Source organism: Saccoglossus kowalevskii, chromosome 10, assembly GCF_978046115.1.
Source record: "Saccoglossus kowalevskii chromosome 10, keSacKowa6.1, whole genome shotgun sequence".
Lineage (NCBI taxonomy): Eukaryota > Metazoa > Hemichordata > Enteropneusta > Harrimaniidae > Saccoglossus > Saccoglossus kowalevskii.
This window is the reverse complement of record NC_140650.1, coordinates 31,782,711-31,795,360: the sequence shown is the minus strand read 5'-3', so window position 1 is coordinate 31,795,360 and position 12,650 is coordinate 31,782,711. Positions and strand designations below refer to the sequence as shown.

General features: G+C 39.8%; 1 protein-coding gene across 1 annotated transcript in view; it reads right to left on the bottom strand.

Annotated features, from left to right (window-relative positions):
- LOC100368346 (uncharacterized) overlaps positions 1 to 12,650 on the bottom strand; it is a 36,664-nt gene that overhangs the window by 18,997 nt on the left and 5,017 nt on the right. Inside the window, exons 7-12 of the mRNA XM_078013408.2 lie at positions 11,812 to 11,923; positions 11,020 to 11,091; positions 10,501 to 10,650; positions 2,896 to 3,061; positions 2,256 to 2,528; positions 1,770 to 1,909 (exon numbers count right to left, since the gene is read on the bottom strand). Coding sequence (XP_077869534.2) covers positions 1,770 to 1,909; positions 2,256 to 2,528; positions 2,896 to 3,061; positions 10,501 to 10,650; positions 11,020 to 11,091; positions 11,812 to 11,923 — 913 coding nt within the window. The remainder of the gene's footprint in view (positions 1 to 1,769; positions 1,910 to 2,255; positions 2,529 to 2,895; positions 3,062 to 10,500; positions 10,651 to 11,019; positions 11,092 to 11,811; positions 11,924 to 12,650) is intronic.

Here is a 12,650-nt window from a genome sequence, read left to right as displayed (position 1 = left end):
AAATCTTGTTCTTGTTACAGTTGCTAATAACTAAAACACGTGAAATCTGTGAAGTCAAACGTTAATCTGTTGAATTTCCGGTTGCGAAATACGTATTTTGACCTTTCACACCTAAACCAACCGAGTGCGCATGTATCATGACCGTAGTTTCATAATGCGCATATATTTTATGGTCACATTTAAAAATCGGCGGGGTTGTATCATATTCCGCTAACTCGTTACTTGTGTAAACAATCGCAAACTATCATCGACATCAAAGATGAGCTAGACAATGTCCTCATCAGGATTAATTTGGGTTGAAACAAAAGAAAATAAGCCTGTTAAGAAGCTTAAGTGGCCACTTGAGAGGCGTAGTGGCTCCTTCCGTTAGTACCTTCCATGGTTTATCATACAACAGTCTGACTGATATGGAGTTTACCATACAACAGTCTGACTGATATGGAGTTTACCATACAACAGTTTGACCGATATGGAGTTTACCATACAACAGTTTGACCGATATGGAGTTTACCATACAACAGTCTGACTGATATGGAGTTTACCTTACAACAGTCTGACTGATATGGAGTTTACCATACAACAGTCTGACTGATATGGAGTTTACCATACAACAGTCTGACTGATATGGAGTTTACCATACAACAGTCTGACCGATATGGAGTTTACCATACAACAGTCTGACCGATATGGAGTTTACCATACAACAGTCTGACTGATATGGAGTTTACCATACAACAGTCTGACTGATATGGAGTTTACCATACAACAGGCTGACTGATATGAAGTTTACCATATAACAGTCTGACTGATATGGAGTCTCCCATACAACAGTGACTGATATTCCATTGCGACTCGGCAACAGTACTGAAATCATCACACAGTGAATGTCTGAATTCAGGACCAATATCAAACTTGCTGCAGAGCACTAACTCTGGAACTTTATTTATCACTAGTCACTGTGAGTATTTCTTGTAGACTCCCATAAAGTAAAACTAATACAGACGTCTGCATGTATACTGTTGAGTGTCTTCCCATGTACGGCAATTTTTAGACAAAAAATACCAATCTGTCCATAGCAAACTACTCTTGTAGCAGATACCGATTTTTGGGCACTTGGCTGTTAGTGACTTTAGTTGATCAAACAGCATTGTCCATGCTCAACCTGAAGAGAATGGCTGTGGCTATGATAATATACAGTCTAGCAATCTAAAACATAAATAATAACATCAAACCAATTGTCTATTGTTGTGTTTCTCGCTTTGGTGAGAGATTAATGAATATATATAAATTGGTTGATGATAGTTTTGATCCCTGAATATAATTTATTTGCGATTCATATTGACTTTGCATGTTTGTAGGCACAAGTCTATGAAAACAACCATAGCCTACCCCCAAAATTTCAACATCAAAAAAGACCTTAACACTGATTCAAGAAGAACTATGGACAATCAGCAACTTTTTCATACAACAAAAAATCATTTTTAATCCAAATGAAAATAGTTGTGTCCAGGGTTATCAGGTTCTTACAATTTGAAAGTGTCAAAGGTAAAACACTCAGCACAGGCAATTTTCCTAGGAATACATTAATGTTACAATGAAGAAGGGATATAGTGAGTTTCCTGATTGGTTTATTTCAATGCCTGTTGTAGTAGCGACTTTTAGTCATGATAACGAAGTATAATACATAGTGTAAAATGATAATTAGATAATTGCTATACAGATGTTTACAATGAGTTTATTGACATCTATAGAGTGTGTAAGAGGCTCACCTGTAGTTAGACTCTATTTCTACCAGCTGTTCAGCCATTTCACGACATACTTCTTCTCTAACAGTGGCTTCCATGATCACCATTTTCTGTCGAGACTCTATCAGCTGTTTCTTCAATGATTCAATCAGCCTCATATATTGCTGTAGGAGATCATACAGTATTTGTTCAATGTATACATAAGTGTTCAGTAAACATTTCAATTGTAAATGGAAAACAACCATTGATCAGCACTTTAGCAAGCCTTGAATGACAATTGTAAACACTTTCCACTCTGACTAGAGAATTTTAAAATCAATCTGACATTATCACAACTTTTAACACAGGAGTTTCCAGATAAATTATTGGAAATAACTTTTGGAGAGAATTATTATTAAACTTTGGTTGTGTGTATTTTGACAAATTTTCACTTTACTTTCACTATGAGAAAATCATTGGAAACAAGTTTGGCTTGTTATTTTCATTTATTTGAAGTAACCTTCAACTTACCAGAACCTTTTCATCTTCCTCATTTTTATCATCATCCTCATCGTCGTCGTCGTCAACAATAATTTCTTCCACTGCAACGTCATTGTCTTCTTCTTCCTCCAATTCCTCAATTACCACGGCTGGTGCATCACGTGATGGGGTTGCCCAGGCAATCGTAGCACGATTTCTCAATGGGCCCTGATTAACAGCCAAGGAAACATTACGAGCAGAAGCAGGCTTTGGGATATGAACTTCTTTCCATTTATTGTCCAATTTCGAGGTCACGGTAGTTACCTTAAAAAAAACATCAATATGTGTGAATGTCTGTAGGAGGGGGATCAATAATATTATTACACTGACAACATTCATTGTGTGCCAAGTTTAATTATACTACTAAACTTTGAGCCTGTACTCACTTCAAACAAAAGAACATAACAATGTGAACTGCTTTTTGGTGTGTGCATCACCACCACAGGCAGTCAACAGCTTCTCACCACTATATAGTAACATCTTCAGCACAAAATATATTAATTTTTACTTTTATGATTCAATCATTCTGTCAGCAAAATTCAATTTATGAATTTATGTGAAGACAATTCATGGTGGTATAATAAATTGTAATGCAAATAGAGAAAAAGTTATTTGAAATAAAAAAAAATACCTGTTTTGCAATGGCAGAGAATTTCAAAACGTGCATTGTCTCATCAAATACTGATGCACACTGGTTAACATTGACAATCATGGAGGCTTTGCCTTTACCCATAAAGAAACTCTGAAACAACCTAGTCAATTTGCTTTCTCTGAATGGTATGATCTTTGGATGAGCTCTGAAACACAAATCATACATTGTTAGTTAAGCTGCTTTTATGCAAGGTAAGTGAACATTTTCCCCTCAAAATATAGTATCACGCTGAAAATCAAACTCATTTCAACAAAAACTGTTATTTTTATTTAAACTGCACAGGACAGCATATGGTACCAATAGCATCACCCATCTGATGAGACGCCATTCTCCCAAACCCAATACCACATGTTTGGAGGCTTGTATACAATGTGCTATCATTTTATATTACAGAGTGAGTAGTCAGATGAGAAGATTGAACACAACTTTTCTGATACGAGGTAAATGTACTAACCACTGTTTCACACCAAGGATTGCATTTTAATAGTCAAGAAATCATGGATAACATGATACTAAACACAATAATCCAGACTTCATCAGTACTGACTGCTCTGCTAAATTGTTATTTAAAGTGCCTGTGCATGTTTCCCATTTTAGATCTGTATCTCACTGAAATGGGCAGTTATTGATTTTTTTGCTGAAAATGATTACTCGTATCCAAGAAAATTTGGGATATTTCTCCGGATTTCCGACTCTCGCCGAAAGTGCGCCACCAAATGCCAAAATGTGAGAGGAAGTCATACCCCTGAGCCGTAATAACACTGGTCATTCAGTATACTTTTAAACAACGTTTTTTTTCTTTCTTTTTTTGTTTATTTTCTTTTTTTTTGAGAGAGAGAGTTTTTAGATGTTGTGTTGTGTTGTGGGCAGTTGCAGTGAAATGTATAGTCATAGTGTAAGTATTCACACGTTTCTAATCGATTCAAAGGTGCGACATCAGTGGACGAAAGCCACTTAACCTCAGATTCATTTTTTTGGAAAAACTGTCCTCATCCATGAAAAAGAAACTAGGTTTAAAGAGAAACGCTGACAACATAAACCTGGCGCAATACTTTTGAAAGAAAGATTCCGGACCATGATCACCGAGACGGATTTCAGAAGAGAGAGAGACATCCGGCAAGTGTTTCAAATGAGTTGACTTTTTTGTGATCCTGATTATAGTTTTATATGCGACTACTAGTATTACAAAACATTTGTAATTGTATGTTAACGCACTGAAATGTGCACTCTTTGTCTCCCACTCCACTGACCTTTATCAGTCAGCTAGCTCACTTCCACCCTTGATTATGTAACTCGTATTTACTTTATAGATCATTCCCCAGTTTGTGCTATTTTAGTTAGTATCCCATGAACCATCATGTGTTTACATGTTGCCATCTTAGCCAATCACGTTAGTGCATCCACGGCGTCCCTTAGTCTTGGCTACTCTCATCGCATCATTCAGTTCCTGCTTTCATACAGTGAGCATCGTTCAAGTTTTCAGCTACAAAAATTTGCACTCTTTTCCCTTGTCACCACTCAACAAATTCGCCATGGGTATGGCTGCACGAAAGAAGACTAGTACATCCAGTAACTCCGGCGCTGCTCGACGACCTGGCAGGCCACGCCGTAATATCCAGCCGCCCGCACGTTTCACGGAGCAAACCTCGACGCAAAACCAACAACAAGCCGCTGTCCAACAGATCGTCGAGCAAACAGATTCCTTGGCCGCAACATCTGAGTCATCTTTACAGAGTATGCCAAGAAACTTCACCGAGTTAACCAACATGATTCGCATGCACTCCCAGGCCGCCGTTGCCGAGTTCCAAGCCTCCGTATCCAAAGAACCAAACAGCGCTGAACCAATCGCAACTCCACCAACAAGCATTCCAGTTTTCACCATTTCCGATGACCCAGCTCAAAATCAACTTTCGCCAGCATCCACCGCCGGCAACGCAACGTACAGTTCAAACACACCCGCCGATCACAATGTCAACACAGCTATTCAGCCATTTTCAGTCAACGGTACAAACGCGCATGCGCAATTCCCAACGCAACCAACAAACAATCATACAACTTCCGCTTTCCTCAACTCCGCATCGAACCAGCCTGCGTTCCAAAACAACCACAGATCTAACTTGGTAAACAACGCAAATGGGATTTTCACGAACCAAACGCCATGGCAGACATCACCGTTCAACATACCCAACCTCGCCGTACCTCCAGAGCATTACAACCTACCATTTATCGAACAAGCCACACTAAATGCAGTCAGCACCCCAGGTAAATACATTGACCTTTCCGATTTTCACCCCGACGTAACCTTGCCGAACTCTGTAATTACAAATCGTAGCTACATCTCTTTCGACCCATCAGTCCCTTCAGCCGCCTGTCTCACGACCCAATCAAAGAAAAAAGAAATCGACACTTTTGAATCATGGATTGAATGCTACCTTGCATACGCAGCCTACCGTTCATTCTACTTCCTGGAAGACGCCATTCCCTTGATGAACTATGCTAGACTTCTTGCCCCATGGGCAGCGACCTACAAGCCAGAAGCGTGGTTAACATATGATAAACAATTTCGATTGGACGCTGGTAAACACCATGGCTCATCTACCCGGTCGTGGAGCTCTCCAAATACATTCCTGGACCACAAGAATTTCCAACAAAAACCACACCTGATCGTTCCAACCTGTTTTGAGTGCAAATATAAAGGACATGTCAAATCCGAATGCCCTCAACGTAGATCATCCAACCCATATTACTGGAGCAACCAACAACAACCTAGCAACATAAACAGACAAGTATGTCGTGACTTCAACAGAGGGTCCTGCAGCAACCCATGTACCAATGGCCGCCAACACTCATGCTCTGTCTGTCACGCACCCGACCATGGTGCCCACCACCCACCAACAGCAACCCTCCAACTCAACTCGAAATTTTTTTCGTGGCCAACAATTCAACCAGCCCAAGCCATTTCGTCCAAACGACGCTACCAACTGAAATAGTTTCAACACTGCAAACGTCAACTCCAATCAAGCTTAACGAACTAGCACTAGCCCTGCACGACCACCCAGACAAACCATTTGTGGCATCCATACTCCTAGACATTTCGCGTGGTGTAGACCTGGGCTTCACAGGCAATCGCTCTGCCAGACAAACTCCAAATGCCAAGTCTTCACTCAAACACAAAGACATTGTCTCAAAAGCCGTAATGAAAGAGGTCAAACTGGGGCACACTATTGGTCCATTCTCCGAGCCACCCTTTCTAAACTTCGTCACTAACTCCCTCGGGATCAGGCCAAAGAAGACAGGTGGTCACCGACTCATAATGGACTTGTCCCAACCAACGAACAATAGTGTAAACGACTTCATACCAAAGGAAAACTATACTTTGGTCTATGCTCGCATTGACGATGCCATTGCCATGATCAACAAACATGGGCCCGGTTCTCTTCTTGCGAAAGTAGACATCCAACATGCGTTCAGACTGTGTCCTGTGCGAAAACAAGACTGGCATCTACTCGGGTTTAAGTGGGATGGCCATTACTACTTCGACCGCGTCCTTCCATTTGGTCTGCGGTCTGCACCTTTCCTATTCAATAGGATCGCCACAGCACTCGAATGGGTAGTCAGATACCAAGCCAAAACAAGTGACATCATACACTATCTCGACGACTTCCTGGCCGTCGGCCCACCCAATCATCAATCCTGTCAACGAAGCAAAGACATAATTCTAAACACCTGCTCCACACTAGGCATTCCCGTTGCTGCCAACAAGGTTGAAGGTCCATCATCCATTATTACCTTCCTCGGCGTCGAATTGGACACAGTCGACATGGTCATCCGCCTACCAGCCGACAAACTTGAAAACATCTTATCTGCTATTCCACTGTGGGCTAACAGATATCACTGCTCTAAACGTGAACTCCTATCACTAATTGTAACTGAGCTTCTCATGTAAATGCGTTCCTGTGGGAAGGCTGTTTCTAAGACGAATGATAGACCTCGCCACCACTGCTTCATCAATCAACCAAATCATAGTCCTTTCCAATGACTTTCGCCTAGATCTCCAATGGTGGTGGGAGTTTCTTCCAAACTGGAATGGCTCCGCCCGCATTCTCGCAACATCATGGTGTCTGACCCCAAATATGAATCTCTACACAGACGCTTCATCTGTCATTGCCTGTGGGGCCTTCTACAACAAGCAATGGTTCACCCTGCCTTGGTCACCGGACAAATGTTCCATCAACCCTCCCCTCTCAATTGAATGGAAGGAACTTTTCCCTATCCTAATTTCATGTCTAATTTGGGGCCACCTTTAGCACGGGCAAAAAATCATGTTTCACTGTGACAATGAGGCAATCGTCAACATTTGGAAAAAAGGCTCTTCGAGATGTCAACGCATCATGTCGCTGGTGCGTGCCATCTTCTTCACCGCAGCTAATGGCAACTTCCACGTCATGATAGCACATATTCGTGGTACTAACAATTCAATTGCTGACTCTTTGTCTCATTTGCAGATGAAACGGTTTCGCCAACTGGTGCCAGACGCAGCAACAGAACCAGTAACACTACCAGACCTCGACAGCTACTATCCACAACAGTAACTAGACTTGAGCAACAAGCCCACCAATTCATGCACCATCGCCTCTCGGCAGCAACACGACTCACCTATTCATCAGGTCAGTCCAGATACCGTCTCTTCTGCCAACAACACAAGCTAACGCCCGTACCCGTGACACCGAGGCTTGCCACTCTATTCGTCACACGTCTCGCCATGGAGGGTCTAGTCTACAAGTCAATCAAAGTCTACCTTGCCGCTATTGTCAGCCTCAACACCGAAACTGGACACACCGAGGACATTGCATCTAACAACATGCTGCGCCATGTACTACAAGGTATCAAACGCGATCACGGTGACCCCATTCGCCCAAGATTGCCAATCACAATGACACTAATGCGTAAAATCAAGAATGCGCTCAGGTCGCACCCTGCGATTCATGTCAATGACAAACTAATGCTGTGGTCTGCTTTCACCTTAGCTTTTTTCGGGTTTTTACGAGTTAGTGAGTTCACCGCCACATCAGCTTCAACATTTGACATCGATGGTACCCTTCTCGGCTCAGACGTACAGCTCACAGACGATCTTATCGTCACCATTAAAGCTTCTAAAACAGACCCGTTTCGCCGTGGCCAAGTCGTCACCATTGCACCTACGCAGTCATCTATTTGTGCGGTTCGCGCGTTCCGCAACTACAACCCGGCAGCCCTCAACGCACCAGCATTCTGCTTCACGAACGGCAAATTCCTTACGCGTCAAGCTGTAACATATCACCTTCGCGACCTACTCCTTCGTGCAGAAGTTCCAAATGTGTCTAATTACGCCAGTCACAGCTTTCGCAGTGGTGCAGCAACAACAGCTGCCGAGGCCAACCTCCCCGACTGGCTGATAAAAGTCCTAGGACGATGGCGTAGTGACGCATATCAGCTGTACATTACCACACCAACTGACATTATTCGTAAAGTACCAGCAACGCTTGCTCAACATCGCTGAACATTGCTAGAACTTAACATCTCACCAATTTTGCAACTGGCAAGCAGAACACTTGTGCTTATACACACACATGCCTCGATCTCGTCATTTATCATCTGCATGTGCTTTACATAACCATCGCATTCATATGTATTCGATTCATTTTACTCGTATTTTCTAATTTTGTAATCTTGTAATTTTTAGATACTATTCGATCTTTCGTAGTTTTAGTTCGCATTTGATTCTAGTTTGCTTTGATTTATTCATTTACTCGAATGTTTGTGTACACCAACTTAGCCTAAAAAGAAAACTGAAAACTATGCTTCCAGTGCATGCACGTGCATCCATTGCAGGCTTATGCCTACTACATTATGCTCCTTGGCATGCCACTGCATTTAATTTGGGGGGATTGTCACACAGGGAATCCATACTCTGTTTGGGCAACACGTCACACTTGCCCCGAGATGAGTTGAAAGTTACAACTCGCCGCGGGACATAGGCCTCAATGACGCCTACACACAGAGTACCCTTAGGTGGCGCCCTCACTCAAGTACCACGTCGTCCTTGCCATGATGTTGGTCAAAGGCGACCAATATCATGGAATAGACGGCTAAGACGCTTGTACACTGAGGCTCTTGATCCCCCTACTTTTTCTCGCATATCAGTCTCTTGTGTCATTTCTAGTGCGTTAAGAGACCATTTAGTCCCTGTTAAGTAAAAGGTAGCATTAATTTCGACAGTGACACGAAAACGAAGCGTCAGACAAACAGGAAATTACACAGCCCTTACACACTGCTAATTGTTTTCATTTTCGAAGGCTAAAAGTTTCTGAATTGTTTGGTGGTTTGTGTTGAATGTCGAATTCACACCTCTGTTATTTTTTTACCTCCATGCTTGCAGCTTGATCTGCGTAATAATTTCTGAAATAAGAATCTGGGCTTGGTCAATGTGTTTCCACCAAATAAAGTTTTAATATGATGTTATAATTATGACAATCATGCCAACTCGAATCTACTCTGAATTTATCTGTATGTGTGTCGATCTTGATTATTTTTGTCATCCAATTAAACGCCGCTTTTAACGCACTTGCCCTCGTCGTGACCCGACGCGTTCACCTATTTCAACAAAATTTCAATTTATTTCCACGCGACTGTCATTTATTTAGTAACTGTGATTTGTCGTTTTTTAAATTATTTTATAGTGATCACTATGGTCTAATGTTTAGAATGTCAAAATATGTTCTCTTTTAATTTAATTTTGAAAGTTTTATTCAGACGATCGATGAAATAAAACAGTGTAGTGACGTGCCTATAGTAACCTGCTAAATAACGAGATAATTCCGACGTCAAATTCTATTTTGTCCAGCGACAGTGTACAAACGTGCGCTGCTGACAATCACAGTGACCAGCTACACCAGAACGAACATATTTCGCATCTAACTCAACCCCATGCAACAAAAATTGTTACTATGTGTTCATTATGGTCCATTCCTCCTCGACGAACAAGTACATAAGTGAAAATTTAGTCAAAGACGAGAAAACTGCAGAAGAAATTTGCCTTATTTACACGTATCGGCAATGCAAGCTGCCATGCGACTTCCCCTTCTGACGTCACAAGGGGAATTTCTATATGCAAATAAGAAGCTAATGAGGAGCCTCGTTTTAAAATACACAAAAATAAAGTTGTCGTAGATTGAGTTTAAAACACATTTTTTCACTTAAAAAAATAATTCATGCTTAGAAACATAAAAAAATAATAATATTTATGTATCAATGGATAACTTTAGGCGTGAAAATAGCAGCCATTTCACAGGCACTTTAATATGTTTGCATAAGATATGAGCAGCCAGGAGGATTATACTGTGTGAAACATCAATTAGTAAATACTTTCCTAAAAATCTGTCAAGCCATGAAAATCCTTCAATAAGAAAATCTTCTGTTTTAGAAACAATTGTGAATTGTGTTGTCATCTGCACAAAAATGCATTTACTACAAGCCCCCAAAGATGGCCATTATGAATGGTATTATAAAGGAGTTAACGAGTGATGGGTTATATTAATAACTTACTTTGGATGGTTTTGATTATATCTTAATGTTGCAATACACTTTCCTAATGATAGCAAAGAAGTATTTATATTTCCAGCTTCCTTTAATCGGTCTCCAGTGTTCTGAGTCTTGGTGTAACGTTCAGAGCCAGCTAAGTCACAGAAAGATAATCTGTAAAGATACAAAAACATTACAAGTCAAATTCCAGGTGAGTAGTAATTAAATTTTATATTCCAAATTAAAATGCAACTTGATAGCATTTATTCACAAATGAATAATACTAGTATTTTTTGTAATTTGTTTTATCTGTGACATCAGAACTTTTTTATTGGTGTAGCAAATAATTAAGAAATGTTTATTTCAGATCACCTGACAGTTTGTTTGCACCTACATGTAGTGGGTCGTTTAAAGATTGTAATTAATGCAATGTGTTCACACTGATAGAGTGGAACAAGCACAAGCCATGAGTGGACATAAACCAATGTTCCCTCAATACTACTAATATTTGTGTTTACATATAGTGGTGATGTGGTTACCTACTTGCTGACTCTTGCCACATGGGGTTCACTGACATCAACCACTCTTAACACTTTGATGCTAAAGATACAGTGACTAGGGGAAAGAAAAACACAACATTTAATTGAAATGTAATGGTAGAATTGTTACTATTTTCTCTTTGACTAACACATGTAAATGACAAAGATGAGATTGTATATTATCAAAAAACAAAACAAAAAAAATGTCATGAAAGGGGACAAAATATGCATTTGTGCACTGGTTCTTTGGGTGAAATAATTCCTTCATATCTCAAAATTTAAGATTGCGACATAGGATGAAAATGATATATTTTAGTATTGATATGAATAATACAAAAAAACATTCCAAACAAATAATTTTTAGTAAACAATGATAAATGTAGGTTATAATCATTTATTGGGAGAGCATTCAGCATGATAATGTGCTACCCACTGTAAGATAACTTTTTTGAATAAAATCGGTAAAGTATGTTCGAAAAACCAGACAACCATTTTCAATCAAATCACATATTCATACCAAGTTTGATGGTTGATATGTTCAAATTCACATTGAATTGGCGATTTTTCTATGTGATGATAATTTTTATATACAATGAGAAGTTCAATCCTACAATGCAGGGCAAAAATGCACAGTAGCATGCTCTGTAACGCAAAATTACACTAAAAAATTTATGGGTAATGGTCAATACAATATGATGTGCATGATGCAACGTAATCAATGTTCAATATGAAAAGACACTACATGATGAACACTGACCACCCTTTAACCTGACTGTGTGGTGAATGTATAGCATACCTTCTACTGGAGCAATGGTTCAACTTGGTGGAAGCAATCTGTAAATTCTTCTGTCCAATTGTAAGCACCTTATAAGCTTCATCAGCACTGGTCACTTGAATCTCTTTCAGTCCTGTTGGATAATACCAGAAATGAAATGTGTACAAAAATGTGTGAAAGCACACTAGTCTATGTATGGACAAGGTATGTACATGTAGTTTCAGGAACTAAAGTTGACAGCTATTATGTCTGTGATAATGTTTGATTGTGTGGGAGGTGGCAGTGGGAAAGGGGCAGTGGTCAATTTTTGATTATAAACCTCATTTATCGGGGGTACGGTAAGTACCAATCATTTTGTTATTGCAGGTTGTGAAGTATACAACAGTCTTATGATAGATAGTAGATAATAAAATTTGACCTCATCTGAACATAAAGATAAAAAAACAAGTTTCATCCGAAAATAAATATTTGTATTTAAAATAAAATATGATTATATTACATGACTTCAAATTGAACATTTCAGTAGTGATTATTAGCATTAATCAGTTTTCTCAGTCACTGTTACATGCGACAATATTCTCTGAAGGTGACTGTACAAATATCTGCAAGTCTTTCTAACATTTTGATAAGTATAAGGGTGAGTGAGTACGAACACTGCAAATTTGTGTTGATGCGAGCACACATTGGAAGACATTGAATATGCCACTAAAAACTGATGGAAAACTCTGCAAGCTGTAGTTAGCTGAACTTTCCATTGCAATTTTTGTTCAAAAGATGCACATAATAATAAAAAACCTGCATTGAATTTCCTTCACATTGTACACTTTGATATTGTCCTAGATGCAATACCTTTCCTGCAC